This window comes from Adiantum capillus-veneris, chromosome 10 (assembly GCF_014529385.1).
Source record: "Adiantum capillus-veneris isolate H3 chromosome 10, ASM1452938v2, whole genome shotgun sequence".
Taxonomy (NCBI): Eukaryota; Viridiplantae; Streptophyta; class Polypodiopsida; order Polypodiales; family Pteridaceae; genus Adiantum; species Adiantum capillus-veneris.
This window is the reverse complement of record NC_140940.1, coordinates 93,449,822-93,468,249: the sequence shown is the minus strand read 5'-3', so window position 1 is coordinate 93,468,249 and position 18,428 is coordinate 93,449,822. Positions and strand designations below refer to the sequence as shown.

The 18,428-nt window shown below is 44.2% G+C and overlaps 1 protein-coding gene across 2 annotated transcripts in view; it reads right to left on the bottom strand.

The window, feature by feature from the left end:
* LOC147449251 (D-lactate dehydrogenase [cytochrome], mitochondrial-like) overlaps nt 1-18,428 on the bottom strand; it is a 154,309-nt gene that overhangs the window by 32,861 nt on the left and 103,020 nt on the right. For both annotated transcript variants that reach the window (XM_086521766.1, XM_086521767.1), the window contains 2 exons: nt 18,312-18,386; nt 18,118-18,226 (listed from right to left, as the gene is read on the bottom strand). In XM_086521766.1, coding sequence (XP_086377892.1) covers nt 18,118-18,226; nt 18,312-18,386 — 184 coding nt within the window. The remainder of the gene's footprint in view (nt 1-18,117; nt 18,227-18,311; nt 18,387-18,428) is intronic.

The window sequence follows — 18,428 nt, the reverse complement described above, 5'->3', positions numbered from 1 at the left end:
AATGGACACTTTCCTTGCTGGTGTCAAGGATATCAATGAGCAACTTATTTCTGCAGGTGAAGTCATTTCAAACAGTTCCCTTGCGAAGACTGTTCCGGATGCCTTGCCAGACTCTTATCAGACTTTTGCTAGTACTTGGAGACTTATGACCCAAGGAAATCCTGAAGTTGTCAAGTTTGATGCATTGTGCACATTGCTGTTGCAAGAGTTACTTTCGAGGAAAAACAGGCCTAGACAGCGTGCAGTTGAACAGGCTTTTATTGCTGCTCAAAGAAAGGGTGGTAACAGCAATGCAGCCACTTCTTTTGGTTCTTCTCAAGTGAAAAATCACTTGTTCCTAATGCTTCTGCTAGCAACAATTCGTTTGGAAATTCTGGTGATCAGGGCAAAAAGAAGATGCGTTGCCATTATTGTAAAGCTAATGATCACTTGATCAAGTAGTGTCCTAAGTTGAAGGCCAAAGAGGCAAAAGAAGAAAGAGGGTGATACCACTGCAAATGCTGGTGCCACTAAAAATGCATCTATTGTTGAGTCTTCTTTGAAAGGACATTGTGATGCTGATGTTGATGTAGAATGGGCTTTTAGTGTAGAGTGTACCTATAATCCTGTTGTCCATAATGCATGCATGTTAGTTGTTGTAGATTCACATGTGTGGTATTTTGACAGTGGTGCTACAAAGCACATTACCTCATAGCGTGATTTGTTCACCTCTCTTGAGTCTGTCCCTCGTGGAATTCAATTACTTGTGCCAACAATGCCTCTTATCCGGTTCAAGGAGTTGGAAAGATTGTGCTTACTGCTGCAAATGGCAGTTCTCTCACACTTTATGTACCTGGGATCACGAAGAATCTTTGTCTGTATCTGCACTTGCAAGACTTGGTCTTGTAGTAAAATTTGTGGATGACCGATGTAGAGTACATGATCTCAGTTTCGGTAATGAAATTGTTGCATCTTGATTTTATGCCGTGGGCTATATAAGCTCACTTTGTATGACAAGTGTCACGAGGACGTGGCAACCGCTAACCTTAGTTGTTTGTTTCTTTCCAATGATTTTTGTTTAATTTTTGAGACCCTCGTTTTGAAGTTGCACATGGTCGGACATTGTATGGCTAATGTGAACAGTAGTTTCACCCGCACACGAGAAGTTGGTCGACATTGGAACTCAAAGTAAAAGGATGTCTGAGCTCAATTCAAGATCATGTAGGTCCCCCCGTTGCACTTAGCAAGTTGGTGGATACTAGGAAGTGAACTCAATAAAGGCATAAAGTCAAGGTGGGATCACCAACACAAAGTATCCGACAGTTGGGCCACATAGCACTTTTGGATGCGGTCCCAATGAGAATAGATAGTCAGATGACCAATGGGAGCCCAACGGAAGCATCTCCTAAAATTTAGGAAACTACTATTTGGGCCATAAGATCTGTTCGCGTCGGTATGACCAGGGGAACACTTTATTACTCTGTTGCAAAGTCAACTGATGCACCAGTTGAGAGATTTTTAAGCGAGAAGCCCAATGCCGGGAAATTGCATGTATGAGTGCCAAGTGGCACTTTTTGGCCAATTTACCAAGTCTGGGAGAAGAGAACTCATAATTGACTTTTTGGAGCAGTTTTGGAGGCTGATAACTGTGATTTTCAGCCATTTCTCTCCATTTTTGAGCTTCCCATGACTTTACCTACGACAAAGGAGCTCATTTTCAGCATTGGAAGGCATCAGATGCGTGTTTACAGGGCTGTTTTGCTGCGTTTTCAGCGATACGCAAGCCATGGAAATCTTTCCCTTTTTGCATCTAATTGTTCACAGATGCATTACAGGTCAAGGGTAGAAGAGGGGGCGCTCGATTTATGCTGGGAGGATGCTTCATTGAGAACCTATCACAGGTTAAGAGTTATGGAGTGCTTTCTTTCCCTCTCATGTACAGTGTGGTGCTAGGAGTGATGCCCTGCACGCTACACACTGCTCTCTCTCTCTCTCTCTCTCTCTCTCTCTCTCCCCCCTATGTGCCAGTTATGTGATGCCCCACAAGAGGCCTCTTCATTTGACTAATGTACAGCTGTGTGGGTTATAACTGATGCCCCACAAGAGGGCTCTTCATTTGACTAATGTACAGCTGTGTGGGTTCATGCTTTTGTGCTGAGGCAAGAGCCTCCTTGAGCAGGAACAGGGGTAGCTAGCTGCTACTCCAAAGCAGGCACACGTGAGGGTCATAACCTCACTGTAGAGGCGTGTTTTCAACGCTGTGTATGCGCTGTAAATTGACTGTTTTTCAGCCATACGGACGCCAGAACACTTGGGAATCATGCCCCACTGGCAGAGGACAATTAGGGGACTGTTTGGGGCTGAAAACAGGACAAAAACCAGTAAATACAGCGTGCTGAATTTATTGTTTTTGGGCAGGAATCAGAGGGTTTATGCCGGTCGAAGTGAGTTCCAGTAGGGGAATTGGTTTCGCGCAAGTTTTGGGGCTGTTATGCTGCCGAAATTTCGCCAAATCAAATGGTATCTAGCTGGATATAGACAAAGGATTCCCAGGACTCTACTTTGTTAATTTACCCTCTCAAAGAATAAAGAAATACCGAAAGGAGCGCCAATTTTGGGGCCTACAGGTTGTCGGTGTTTGCTCGGGGCATTCTAGCTTCCGAGCCGTGTGTGTATTCAAGTGTTAATTCCCGTCGCAGGTTCTCTTTGCAAAGTGCTCTGTGTGTGTGTCTAAAGTAAAGAATTTCGGGTGAAAGCCAACGCCTACCGCCCCACCACGGGCCGGTTTCAACAAGTGTGGGCAAAATTTTGCAAATACCGTTGTGGATTCAAAGGCTATTTCAGATGCAAAACCTGGGCGTGCACGTTTTGATCATCCGAATTTTGTCAATTTGCTGCGTTTGCAAAAATCTAATATGGTTGCTTCTTTGCCGCCTCTTGAAGCACCTCTCAAACATGTTTGTGAAGGCTGTATTTTGGGTAAGATGCAACGTTCGAAGTTTCCAAATCATGGTTCAGTTAGGGCCACATGCAGGTTGCAACTTGTACATAGTGATATTTGTGGGCCCATGCAAACTCCGCCTTGGGCAATTACCTTACTTCGTGACTTTCATTGATGATTACTCCAGGCATGCATGGGTATTTCCGCTTAAAGCCAAGTCCGAAGTATTTATGTGCTTCAAACAATTCCTAGCTATGGCTGGAAATGTCTCGACATGTACTATGGGCAACCTCCATTCCAATCGAGGGGGGGGAGTATATGTCTCATGAATTTAATGCATTTCTGGCTAGTCATGGGATAAAACACCAATGTACATTGCCTTACACGCCTCAGCAAAATGGTGTTGCTTAGAGGAAAAACAGGTCACTTACGGAAATGGCACGATGTATAGTTAAAAGTCAAGCTTTACCGCATTCTTTTTGACTTGAGGCCATCATGTGTGCCACTTATTATTAAACAGGTGTCCTACGAAAGCTTTGCAGTCTATTACTCCAAATGAAGCATGGCATGATAGAAAGCCTTCTATTGAGCACATGTGTGTTTTTGGTTGTTTTGCATATGCTTTGGTGCCACAAACACAACGCAAGAAATTGGATGATAAGGCTGTCAAATGTATTTTTGTTGGTTATAGTGATGAAAGCAAAGGTTACAGATTGTATCATCCACAAACAAAGCGTATTCTAGTTTCACAAGATGATGTGTTTGTGAAAAATTATGTTCAGCCCTTGTTGTAATTGTACTAGAGAGAGTAATGTAAGCTCACAGGACATTTATAACACTTTGTTGCCTCTTTTCACTGGTGGACATACAAATGTAAATTCCAATGAGGCAAATGTATAGCCTAGGGGGATTTTGGAAATTGTTGCAGATCAGCCTATTACTGATGCAGATCTACATGATGTACTTGATGAGGGAAGGGCTGAGAATGAGCAGGCTAGAGGTATGCCTAAATGGATGGTACATACTTTGCGTCACAGTAAAATGGATGCACCTTTGTCTAGTAGTACTCGTTCAGGTTCTCGCAATGCATCTTATGCATCAGATTGTTATGCTTTTGCTATGTCTAGCTTACATGATGTTGAGGAACCTCCGTCTCTTGATGAAGAATTTAGAAAATTGGATGGCTGCCATGCAATCAAAATATGATGCACTTATAGAAAATGACACATGGACTTCATGTGATTTGCCTCCTGGCAAAAAGGCCATTGGTACAAAGTGGGTTTACAAGTTGAAACGCAAGCCGGATGGTGAGATTCATCGTTATAAGGCTCGACTTGTTACAAAGGCATAGATTATGAAGAGACTTTTGCTCCCACTTGTCGTATGACTACTATGCGTTTCCTATGTGCATTGGCAACTCATTTTGGTTGGGATGTACATCAATCAGACATTGTTACTGCTTTCTTGAATGGTGACAAATGTAACAAAGCTTTGTATGGATTGAAGCAATCTCCTCGTCCTTGGTACGAGAAGGATGACACTCATTTGGTCAAACGAGGCTTTGGTAACAGTCCAACAGAAAGCACATCATATGTAAAGCGTAAGGATGATGTACTTCTCATTGTGGTTCTTTATGTAGATGATTTGTTGATCACTGGACCAAATGAGAGACGTATTGCTGAATTTAAGGCTGATTTGAATGCTATTCTCAAGATGAAAGATTTGGGGTTGTTGCAGCATTACTTGGGTATACAGTTTAAGCAGTGTGATGGTGGTATTGCCTTGTGTCAAAAAAGTTACATAGAGACATTGCTATGTAGGTTTGGACTTGAGGATTGCAAACCTATTGCCACTCCCATGAAAACAGGTTTGAAATTGAGTCTTCATGATGCTAGTGATCCCGAGGCCGGATATTCAGGTTGCAGTCTCACAAGTTAGCAGACTTATGCATAGCCCAGGTCTAAGCACTGGCAAGCTGTCAAGAGGATTTTCCGCTACTTGAGTGGCACTTTACATCTTGGCTAGTTTTATCCCAAGAGGGGATCATTGCCGCCAAACTTCCATGCTTTTTCGGACTCACATTGGGCTGGTTGTTTTGACACACGAGTGTCCACAAGTAGTTCATGTATATCATGGTTGAGCAAGAAGCAACCTACTGTAGCCACTTCTAGTTGTGAGGTTGAGTACAAGGCAATCTTCACAGCTGCGGTTGAGTGTGTATGGCTCAGATGCCTTATGGCTGATTTGGGTGTTAAACAGGACACTACCAACACTATCTACACTGACAGTCAGAGTGCATTGGCGATTGTGAGGAACCCAGTTTTTCATGCTCGCACAAAGCACATTAAGGTGCATTACCACTATATCAGGGAGAGGCTCTCAGTAGGAGAGATCAGCTTGGCTTATGTGCCAACACAAGACAACCTTGCAGATCTTTCACAAAGGCATTGTCTCATGAGAAGCTGAAGCTTTCCGCAAAGCTTTGGGCTTACTCCCCTTTGTGGATTGATCATGTCCTCATGGCATGGCACTTCCCTTTACTCATGTGCCAGCTCTCGTTCACCGCATCACTCCAGGGGGGAATTGTTACCTTTTACATGTGGTAGTGATGTGTGCGAACACACTTAGGACCGTCGGGGCATTTTTTCCCTCACTAGGAGGTTTTTTCCCTCATGCATTGTATATAAGCCCATCATTCTAGGGCTATCTATCTTTCCATTGCACACTAAGTAAAACACTCTCTGTTGTGTGCCTTGAGCTTCCTTCATCTTCTCCAAGCTGTGTGTTTTCCTGCAACCCTAATTCCAACAAAAACCGCAATCCCTTCTTGCAAGAGGATGTACGCCAAAAATGTTCCAACATGCATGACATAAGAGATCCAAGGCGCCGTTGGGACCAGCATAAAAGTGGTAAATAGAATTGCACATAAGCCATCATGATGCATTGGACAATTCCAAATCTCACATGCAATCGCCATGTTGATAATTTCCAATAGCTGAGGTGTAAGTGCATTCTATGAAGCACCCATACGAGTTTCTCTGCTGCGGACATATTCCAACTGATTGGATGTCTTAGAGGGTGTACTATGGCTTGAGGGGAACAACCTCCCCTACCCATAAAAGCTTATGCCATTCGTATTCAGTTAGAGGTAGCAACTTGGATTTAACAAAAATACACACACATACTTTTTTTTTATTAGTAATATCATTTGATCTACTAATGGGAAACCTCAAGACGAGGAAAACCCACGGAAAACATTACATGCGGTAAATAAAAAACGGTCAAAATAGACCTCTTAGTGAAGTGACGAACTATGAGCATACAAGAAATATGCAACATTGGCAATCTTAGGACCAAATCCAAGGGCTCGCATTGTATCAACAATGAAATCCCATTGTACCGTATCAAAGGCCTTTTCAATGTCCACCTGCATCACAAGTACATCTTGCTGGGTATATACTATATTTGGCATATTCCATTCCAATCAAGACATTTGCCAAATTATCCATGATTTGGCGACGAGAGATGAAGCCATATTGAGCGGGATAGATACCTGCAAGAGGTGACCCCTTGATGCGATGCACAATCATCTTAGCCAAAAAAAATTATACGACCGGCATGAGGGTAATCGGCCGCCAATGAGAAAAATGCTCGCAAAGCGCCTGCTTGGGCAATAATTTCAGCAAGCCTTCTTTCCAAGACAATGGCAAATTCTGCTTACTCCAGGCAACATTCATCATATAAAGCAAAGGCTCTCTCAAGGGCTCCCAGAAGGAGATGAAAAATTCCACAGTGAGTCCATCCCAACTAGGAAACGCCATCTGGCAAGAGCAATCAATGCTGAGCGCAATTCATTTTCAGTAAAATCCACCTCCATCGCTTGCGCCTCACGAGGCGAGAGAATTGCATTCACTTTAGAGAACAGAATTCGGCGAGCACGACGAGTTTCAGTAGAAACCGAAGGAGAAAGACAAATGCATTCCCAAAATGCGACGTCATGGCATCAATAAGCTCACTTTTCGAAGCTGTCCAAGAGCCCGATTGGAGCTTCACCCTCTTAATGGCTTGAGACGCCCTTGAATAGTGTAGCTGCTTCAAAAGCTATTTCGAAGCACATCCCTTATCTATAAATGCTCGATATCGAGCACTAGTCTTCCATTTATCTAGTTTGCCTTTGTCATTATGTTGCAGACATACTTGAGCATGACAAAGTACTGTCAACTCACAGTCAATCAACGGACGTGTACTAGCCAAAATTTGGAGCTCTCGATGAACATTTTTTGCATCGTCAACATTCCCGCGTAACTGAAGCATATAGTGCTTGCCATAATCCTGAATCACACTTTGCACACACATGACGAAACGATACCAAGCAATATCAGGATCCAAATGCATTTGGCCAACCAATGCGGGAATGACAACATGAATCATGCCACGAAATACCTGATGCGAAAGATAGGCATTGTTGATGTGGTAAACGTTTCCTAGAGAGAGACTAATCATCATGCATTCGCCCAAAGCACAAGGCTATCAAAACAGGGGTATGATCAAACAGAAAAAAGGTGTGGTCAATACTCATCTCACATGCATACTTATCATATAGTTGCATGTTAAGGATAAACCACCAATCTAGCCGTGCACGATACAACGAGTGAGCATTATGCTGAAAAGTGTACCCACAAACACTCGGATGCAAAAGGCTCCACAAATCCAACATCCGTGTCCAAGCAACAAGATTCGTCCAAGCCTGGTCTTCCACACACAACATGTGTGACTGTCCTGTGGTGTTATCCAATGCAGCAGGCGCATCACCACAAAGAAAAGCATTGGAAAGCCAAGGATAAGAAGACATTGCACGCCATAAAGCCGAACGTTGCCTCTAGACTGTGTGCATAAACACCCCCAAACTCATAAGTCTGACCATTGATTGTACATTGAACCACCATCCAGCGACCTGCTGGATCATTGTACACAAGAATGAGCTGCAACTCATGTTTAGCCAACATCAAAACACCTGAATAGCCTGCCAATCCAGCATAAGCTATCCAATATCCTCCAAAATACGAACACTGCCCAGCAAATTCATGTTGATTGCTCTCTTGCAAAATAACAATGTCTACCTTACATGTATGTACATAATGCCAGGTTAATCTCCACTTATCAACATTACATAACCCGCGCTGTCACAAAGTGATGACCTGGCGGACAGCAGAAACCCTAAAATTCTTGCAAACCCTAATTTTGGCCAAAAACCCTAAATTCCGGAAATCGCGGAGGCGGATTATTAAAAATAATAATAATTATTATTTTTTTTTGGAAAATGATGAGCGACGCGAATTTTGCTTTTGCTTTTTTTTTTTAAAAAAAAAGAGAAAAGACTCTCTAAGAGAGAGAGAACTGATGCTTTTAATTTTAAAAGCTTTTGGGGCTCTGCTTTTGGGCATCCCTTGTAACCTTTAAAATTAGTGGTGAGGGCCTCACTTCTCAGAGCATCTGGACGCAGACTCTGAGAGTGAAACCCTAATCGCTCTCTTGTACTTTGATGACTGATTAATACAAAAAGAAATACCGAAAGGGGCGCCAGTCTTTGGGGCCAATATCTCTAGGCACGGAACTCCGCCGGGCCAGTGCAAAATCTATTGTGATCTGTGAATTGTTTTGAAGTGGTTATTTGGTGCTGTCGCTGTTGATTCTTGACTTGGAGTGTCCAAGTCTGTTACAGTGGTATCAGAGCACGGTCGATTTCTCTTCTACGGGAAATCCGATCCCCGAATTTTTTTCCGCGGCACCTATGGCTGCAGGCAATGATCAATCAACTCCCTCTGCATCTGGAGATGCGGGCTGGGATCACAACGAAGATTCAGGCAGAGAGTATGGCCCGCCTTGGCCTACTTAGGCGGAGCGGCGAGAGATAGAGCGTCGCCAGTTGATCGGCGATGCAACAAAGATGATGCTCAATTTTTCCAAGGACCCGAAGATGGCAAAATATATGAACCAGACCTCTATGGAAGAGGTACAGACGGAGTGGCAGAGAACCACAACACCACCCCCGAAACCCGCTCTCAAGAAACCTTCTGCCTCCAAGAAATATATGGAGAAGGAACTGGAGAACGTGGTTGATGCACGGATTGCTCACCTTTTTGACACGCAAAAGAAAGCCAAAAAGCACGGCAAAAAGCAGAAGAAAGGCACTGACTTCCCGGGATATTTAGGTCGTCGGTAGACATTTGACAAGGCAAAGAAATTGAAGAAGCGCGTCAAGTTTGAAGACCTACCCAGTTCCTCTTCTTCTTCTTCTGACAGTTCTTCTAGCTCCTCAGATTTGAGCGAAGAAGACAGAAAAGGTAAAAAGCGAAGCAAGAAGCAACGCTTTGGAAAGGGCAAGAAAAAGGCGAAGAAGGCTAAATCTCGCCCAGAGACTCACAGTTCTACTGAGGACTCGTCTACAGACAGCTCAGATTCCGATGACGGAAAGTTTTATGCGAACAAGAAGAATTTTTACAAAGCCAACCAGTATGACTTTCTCGAAGATAAAAGCAAGAAAGTCCGAGAGTTTAAGGAAGGTGGCCACTCGATCAAGTTTGATACTTTTCAGGATACTCAGATGCTTCAAAGGCTCTGTCTTTTCTTCAGCAGTTTGACATCGCTTTCGCGGGAGGACTCTATTCAGAGCACTCCAAGATTCAGAGAGCTACCTCTTACCTTAAGGGGAATGCTCGTACTTGGTGGTCCACGCTTCTTTTAACAAGAGTGCGCCAGTTAAATGGCTGAAATTTAGGAAGCTTTTTATTTCTTCTTGGTTGACGCAAGAATATGAACGAGATGTACGAGCTGCTTGGAACCATCTTCGGATGACCAAGAAAAATACAATCAATGCTTATTGTGAAAGATTCTGGAGCTCTTTTCTACCCGCCTCTTCATTCGAGAAGATCTCGTTCAGAGAACAGATTGAGCGGTTTACCTTGGGTCTACCTACAGAGATCCGAGATCACTGCTTGGAACAGAAGTCAGCTTCTATTCAGGAGTTGATGAGTCATGCAAAGCAGGGCTTTGCCATTCACTCTGGCAGTCTGACCTACCGCACAGATGAGGCCATGACACAACGAGCCGAACAGACTTCTGGGAATGAAAGTAGAATGAAAAAGAGCAACCCAGAGAAAAAAAAAGGATGCACGACCCAAGCTTACTCCTGAGGAGAGAGCTCGCTTCATTAGAGAGGGGAAGTGCTTTGGATGCGGGGAACATGGACATATTTCCGCGAAGTGCCTTGATACGGCACAGACAGAACAGCATGATAAAAACGACGACAGGTTTGAGAGTACGAGAGCAGCTAAGGAATGTGGCAGAAAAGGCAGATAGAAAAGCAGAACTGGTACCGCATGGCATGGGACCTGCACCGAATCTAATGAATGAAAGTACAAACTTTGCCGCTTTTCGGGCGAAGCGAAGGATCAGGAAGCTCTTTTGAAGGAGCCAAGGCCAACTTCTTTTCACTTGGAATTGGCGGCCCGATTTGGAACTACGCCCGACAGACTGACGCCACAGGTGGAGGTAGTTCGACTGGCACCCGGATGGGATGTCACCATTACACCGAGCATTGGCAAACTTCGTTTGCAATGACAGGGGTGTTCAGGGCACGTGAGTGACGTTCTACTCGGGATCCCTTGGTACCACAAGAACTACGCCGTGGTTGACTACCGGGCTGAGAAAGCGACTTTGATAAATGAAGGGCTTAGAGATTGTACTTGATGAACTTCAGTTTTCTTACTCATTCTTTTGGGAGAACTGAATGATAGATAAAGGTTGAATATGTTTTGACCTGAAGAAAAGAACGCCAAGATTTTTTTTTCTCCACGCTCATGCCGATTGCTTTTGAGAGGGCCTGAAGATCATACCATTGATCTGATATCTGGAAGCACGCCACCGAATCGGCCACCTTATCGTGTGAGCCGAGTACAGAATGAAAAGATTATGAACTCAGTGAAAGACCTCTTGGAAAAGGGTCTTGTCCAGCCTAGTACTTCACCGTATTGCTCTCGAGTGTTGTTGGTTTTGAAGAAAGACGGATCTTGGAGAATCTAAATCGATTATAGCACTCTCAACGAAATCACCATCAAGAACAGATTTCCGATTCCTAGGATCGATGATATACTCGACAGGTTACAGGGATCCTCGTGCTTTAGCAGGATTGACTTGAAGAGTGGATATCATCAGATCAAGATAGCACCAGGAGCTGTCTACAAGACAGCTTTTCGGACGACTTTTGGGTTATTTGAGTTTTTGGTGATGCGTTTTGGCTTAACCAATGCTCTTGCGACATTTAACCGGATGATGGACAGGATTTTTTGAGAGTACAGGCTATTTGTTGGCACTTTCTTTGACGACATCATTGTTTTCTCCAAGAATGAGGCAGAACACAGAGATCATCTGCTTCAAGTCTTTCAGGCATTACGAGATTACACGTTAGTGATTAATGCAAAGAAAAGTTAATTTTTCCTACTAGAGATACACTTTTTGGGACACATTGTGTCAGCAGCAGGAGTGCGAATGGACCCGGCCAAGATAGAGACTATCCGTGATTGGCCCGATTTGAGGAATGTCCATGAAGTCAGAAGCTTCTTGGGACTGTGTTCGTACTACAGGCGGTTCATACGAAAGTTTGCAGAGGTTGCTTCCCCTTTGCATATCTTGACACAGAAAGGAATACCTTTTTCGTGGGGACCCCCAGAGGTGACTGCCTTTCAGACGTTGAAAGAGAAATTGACTACGGGACCTATTTTGAGTTTGCCGGAATTGCAGAAGTCATTTGAAGTATATTGTGATGCTTGTGGTCGTAGTCTGGGTGCGGTCTTGATGCAAGAAGGCCATGTCATAGCTTACGAGAGCCGTTTGTTCTCTAGGCCGCAGATGACAGCACAGATCTATGGGAAAGAGCTTTTGGCGGTTATCCACGCTCTTACTCAATGGCGGCATTACCTACTCGGAGCGGATTTTACTGTCTTTACAGACCATCAGAGTTTGCGCTACTTCTTGTCACAGAAGCAGCTTTCGGAAAAGCAGATGCGGTGGGTGAACATCTTGTCACAGTTCCACTTCCAGATTGTCCATGTGCAAGGACAGAAGAATGTGGTGGCAGATGCTTTGTCTCGAAAACCGTTGGTTCTGGCTATTTCCGCGATACATCATAGGAGCTTCGAGGATATGGTCGATCAGTATGCCACAGATACAGATTATGCAGATATTTTCACACGGATACGGGATGGGGAGATAGTAGCTGGATACTCCCTTCGGGAAGGCTACTTGATGAAAAAGACTATGTTGTGCGTTACACAGCCGTTGAGGGAAAAGGTTATGACTGAATGCCATTGTCCACCTTTTACGGCTCACCGCGGCATTGCTACCACCATGAAAGGGGTAGAGAGATATTTCTTTTGGCCGAGACTCAAGAAAGATGTGGAAGAGTTTGTGCGCAGTTCCTTGGTATGCCTGAAGGTCAAGTTTAACAGGCATAAAGCACAGGGATTGTTACAGCCTTTACCCATACCCACCCGCCCCTGGGAAAATATTGAAATGGATTTCATTTTTTTTTATCTCCCGCGAATACAGAATGATCACGATGATTTTTCGATTACAAGGCACGCCTGAGACGATTGTCTCCGACAGAGACCCCAGATTTATGAGTTTGTTTTGGAAGGCAATTTGGGAGAACATTGGCATGCGGTTGCAGTTCTCGTGATCGTTCCACTTGCAGACTGACGGGCAATTTGAGATTGCCAATTCAATGATTTTAGATTTATTGAAGTCTTGTATCTCGCATCAGAAGACTCAATGGGAAAAGAACCTATCTTTGGTGGAATTTGCCTACAATAGCACGATACACTCTTCGACGGGGAAGACGCCATGTGAGATTGTTGAAACTGCTGCGAAGGTTCCATCCTTCCTGAGCACGCCTAAGAAAGAAAAAGGGAAAGGAGAGGCTTTTTCCAAAGCTTAGTATGTGATACTACGGACCTTTCCAGATTACTGACAAGATAAATGATGTCTCCTTCCGATTGGAACTGCCAGATACTTGGAGGATTCATAATGCATTGCATGTGAGTCTCTTGAAACCTGTTAAGGGTGATGTGCCTGATGATGGGGAGCCTGATGAGCAACCCAAAGTGGAAGAAAACGAGGAGATCCTTGTTCCTGAACAAATTTTGGCACATAATGATACGAAGAAAGGTCAAGTCCGAAGGCGGTTCTTGGTTTAGTTCAAGAACTTTCCTGCATTTGATGCGAAGTGGATGGAGGAGGAGGACCTAGCAGATACTCCTCGGATTGTGAAACTTTACCTCGATGTTTTGGTTTAGCATAGTCTACTCCAAACGGAACCCAGAAACTCAGCTTGGCCGAAGATCTGGTGCAGTGGGATGCACAAGAGGGGAGTCACTCCACTCCTTTGTCAACAGATGCCTCGATTTTGATACTAAAGTCACTGATGTCTCTTTGAGCTTCAGGGATACTGAGGGCTGACAATATTCTGCTGGATGACTTTATGAAATGGAATTCTTGATTATGATACTGATTTGTTCTTGACTTCTTGTGAGTGCAGGAACTGATAGACGAAATGACTGCAGCATTTTGGTCTACTTGATCTCGAATAGACATGGTTGCAATAGGGGTTAGTCAATCGGACATCGATGAGGTCCCGATTGGACCTAGATGTGATTGCTAGCTACATTGCCGATAAATCATGGTCTAAGATCCGAATGAATGTTGAATGTCATGTGATGTCCTGTGATGTCTGGTGATGTCCTGTGATGTCGTGTGATGTGACTGTCGATTTTGTACATGTGCTAGATGTGTGTTCCTAGTACGTAGGTACTAACAATCTGTGTCTGCTAAGACGGTTTATGGCTTTTGTCGGTTTTGCAGGCGTAATCGCGGTCGATTACAATGCTTTCAAGAGGGGGGTATGTCACAAAGTGATGACGTGGCGGACAGTAGAAACCCTAATTTCTGCCAGAAACCCTAAAATTCTTGCAAACCCTAATTTTGGCCAAAAACCCTAAATTCCGGAAATCGAGGAGGCGGATTATTTATAAAAAAAATTATTATTTTTTTTTGGAAAATGATGAGCGACGCAAATTTTGCTGTTGCTTTTTTTTTTTAAAAAAAAGAGAAAAGACTCTCTAAGAGAGAGAGAACTGATGATTTTGATTTTAAAAGCTTTTGGGGCTCTGCTTTTGGGCATCCCTTGTAACCTTTAAATTAGTGGTGAGGGCCTCACTTCTCAGAGCATCTGGACGTAGACTCTGAGAGTGAAACCCTAATCGCTCTCTTGTATTTTGATGATTGATTAATACAAAAAGAAATACCGAAAGGGGCGCCAGTCTTTGGGGCCAATATCTCTAGGCACGGAACTCCGCCGGGCCAGTGCAAAATCTATTGTGATCTGTGAATTGTTTTGAAGTGGTTATTTGGTGCTGTCGCGGTTGATTCTTGACTTGGAGTGTCCAAGTCTGTTACACGCGCACATTATATGAAATGCATCTAACACAACTATGCATTATGGGATATGTACAAAGGCAAAGGAAAGGGAAACTAAGCAGACGTGCCCATAGGCACATCAACATCAAGAGACCGTGGCTCGACTACATTATCTTCCATGCCCGCATCAGTGGAAACAAAGCCTCCAGGTGATGAAGAAGTCCCATGAATCATTGCATCTCTCTAAGAATGTACCACCTTGTTCCATGCATCCGCAAGCGTACAATTGTCATTACAAGGAAGAGATTTTTGCACCGCAGATTTCACTACAAAAGGTACATAGTTACAAGAAGAAAGCTGTGAGCGTGTTTGGACATCCTTCTTGGGGGTTATCCAAGGAGATCCTTCCCCTGGATCAACATTCTTAGCCTTATTCCGTGTCTCCTGAGCAGTTGCAAGCTTACCCTTGCTTTGAGAGTTTTGGGAACCAACGCATTTGACTTTACCTTTATCTAGAGGCGGAGCATCAAGCAAGGTAGAGACCCCAATGGAGGGGGATCTAGAGTCCTCTTTTCCATTGGAAACAACAAGTTGTGAAACTACTGAAGGAGGAGGTTGCAAATGAGTCTCGGGAAATTCAGATTGCATATGTCCAAATTTACCGCAGTGAAAACATGAATTTGCAAATTTGAGCTTGAAAGGACGCTTGCCAATGAGAGGGTCCCCCGAGTTGACAGTAATATCTTGGGGCGTGGGAACATCTGTGTCCCAAAGCACACAAAACCAATTTCTATTTGCCTCAAGTTTGGGAGGACATACACTTTCCCCAAGCGAGAAGCAAGCATAGGAAGAAAGTGTCGCTAGGTGCGTGGAAAATCAACTATTCCTACCCATACTGGACACTTGTGGCAGATAAGGCTTTGATAGTCTTTGGTAAGAGTCCAGGACAATACATGTGTCACCTGAGTACCAAAAAACAAAGGAGATAATTCAAGCAACATGTTTCGGGCATCAGTGTCAACCAACAAGGCTTCATAAAATTCTCTGGCTCCAAAATACACACCTCGGACTGCCTTGTGTTTAAGAAGGGAATCCACCCACTAACCCATGTCTTGTGGGCATTTTGCCTGAAAAGAACAAAATAACTGCATTGAGAACATACTCACCACTGAGTCCAAGAGAGCTTGCACAGGGGTAAGCACCTCAGTGGTGGGATCCTGGCCTCCCAAGCGTTCCACGCACCTTCAAAATCTTCCAACAAACAAGCTCAAATTTCACCCATTTCCGAGGACTCTACAACCATCGGCTTCCTACGTTTATACACTTGATCAAGATCGCAGACCGACTATGTCATGAAAGAACCAAAATACTTTCAAATCTTAGCCAACTGAAACCTGGTAGATACTTGAACACAACAAACTTTGTACACTTCCACATGTACACCTACCCACTAAACTAAATAAGCCTGACTCTGAAAAATCAACTTTCAAAAAGAACTTCGCTTCTGTACAAATCGAAATTGCGCAAAGAAAGCAACGCGAAGGAGCACATGTACACACACGCACACTCTCTACACACACTTTTTTGTTTTGTAAATCTGCTTTGATAAATTTACAAGTGGGAAACCTCAAAGCGAGGAAAACCCACGAAAAGAAAGGGATACAAAAAGCGGAGCACTATGAGGCTCCTTTACATGTACGTATATAGTGCCGGGTAAGCCGCCACTTGTCGTGATTGCATAACCCACGCACATTATAGGAGATGCAATTCAAAGAACTATACATTCTATATGGTATACACAGTGGGTGAGGAAACAGGAAAAAGGGGAGAAAAATCAAGTACCAGAGCCCATCGACACATCCTCCCCAGTTGTAGGTACCTGAGGAGGTGGGTCAAGACCTGGACCCAGATGATTGAAAATAAAGGCACCTTGCGATGAAGAGGTTTCTCTTGTAACAACCTCCTTGTAAGAGCGAACCACCTTGTCCCAAGCTTCAGCCAAAGAAGTGTTGTCATTACAAGGGAATTTTTTTTTAACAACATTTTTTAAAGGGGACACATAATTACGAGAAGATACCGGAATACAGACTGTAGCAGCTTTAGCGGGTTTCTTAGGCACTATCCAAGTTTGAGAGGTCAAAACCTGTTCTTTTCCTTTGTCTTTAATATTTGGAGAAGCAAAAAGCGAAGACAATTGTAATTGTTTCCCTTTGCCTTTATTTGCCCCAGCTGTCGGGGAGGACGTTGAAGCACCTTTAGTTTGAACCTCAGTAGAAGATTTTGGAGGTGAGTGAGGTTGAGAAGTAGGGACAGCTAAAGGAGGTGGTTGCAGATTTGGTTCCGGACATTCGGACTGCATATGACCAAATTTGCCACAGCAGAAGCAAGAATTTGCAAACTTGCCCCATTTAAGCTTAAATGGACGCTTTCCAACCGTTGAATCCCCAGAATCGATCGAAATACCTGCGGGTGTGGGGACATCTGTGTCCCACAGAATACAAAAACAGTTTGTGTTTGCATCCAACTTATTAAGGCAAATGCCTTTGCCCAACTGAGCAGCCAACAAAGGAAGAAAGTGACGCCAAGTGCGAGAAAAATCGCCACCTCAACCCAGACGGAACACTTGTGACGAATGAGACTCTGATAGTCCTTGGTGAGAGCCCAGGGTAGTACATGAGTCATCTGCGTATTGAAAAAACGAGGAGACATTTCAAGCAGAGCATCCTGAGCAAGACTTCATAGAACCCTCGTGCGCCAAAGTAAACCCCTCAGACTGCTTGCCGTTTGAGTAGGAAATCAACCCAGTGACCTACATCATGAGCCATAGGCATTCTACCCGGGAAAAAAAGAATCACCGCGTTAAGTGCATATTGAGCAACAGGATCCATAAGCTCTTGTATAGGGATGCGCACTTCCATGACGAGAGCGGATCCTTCCCAAACTTGACGTGCATCCTCAAAGTCCTCATGCAAACATTCTTTGATAAGGCTTAAAGCATCCATATCCGAAAATTCCATGGCTTTCGGGCGCTTGTATATACACTAATCAATCAAACCCATGTAAAGCTCACACACACACACACTTTTTTTGGGGTTTTCGATATTTGATTGCTATTGACATAGACAAACACACACAAGCTGGCTGTACAGAAACCTGCTGCTTGAAAACTTTAATCAAACTCAAAACCTAACGATTTTACAGAACTTGCATAGGAAGCTGGCTGTCAAGGCAAGGCCTGAACTTCAGATAGCGCAGAGTTGAGGGAGGCCAGGGGCGCTCACAACTGTTTGGCGCAGGAGCAGGACTGCTCGCAGTAGTGGGCGCAGAGTAGACCAGAGGCGCGCACAGCAGAACAGGGGCAGCACAGCGCTGAGGACGCGTGCAGGGCTGCAGGGAGTCCTCTGGCAGGACACTTCACGCACACACACGAGCTGGCAGTACAGAAACCCCACGGCCTGAAAACCCTGACGTGCTGCTGTCCCACTGCAAACCCTGCTGCCCGACTGTGAAACCCTGACGTGCTGCTACACACACACACACACACAAAAGTAGTCTAATAATTGCTGAAAAGCCAACTCTGCATACGAGGCTACAGCAGGTCCACAATCGCAGAAGGCGATCAACATATGGCGAATCTTGGCAGCGCTCATGATCGGCAAAAGGGGCTCGTCAAACACACACACACACACTCTCTCCCAAAGAGCCAGAATAAAGACAAACATTACCTGTCCCAATGAATTCAAACATAAGGAGGGGGGCCACTTTAAAATTTGTCCCATTGGCATCGTTCAAAATCTTCACCATGACTTCATCTAGCATCTCTACTCGACTGACCTACAAGGAACCCCAGAGAAAATTGAAATGCCAGAATGCACGTATAAAATAGAAGTATCAAGCAAAAGCAAGGCATTAGGCTTACCTGAATACCACAGTGCATAGTTGCAATGGCTACATTAGCAGCATCCCTAATAGAAGGAAAGCTGCAAACTGCCACCTAAAAGTTTCGATTTTGTTGAAAGAGACGCCACAGAACAGG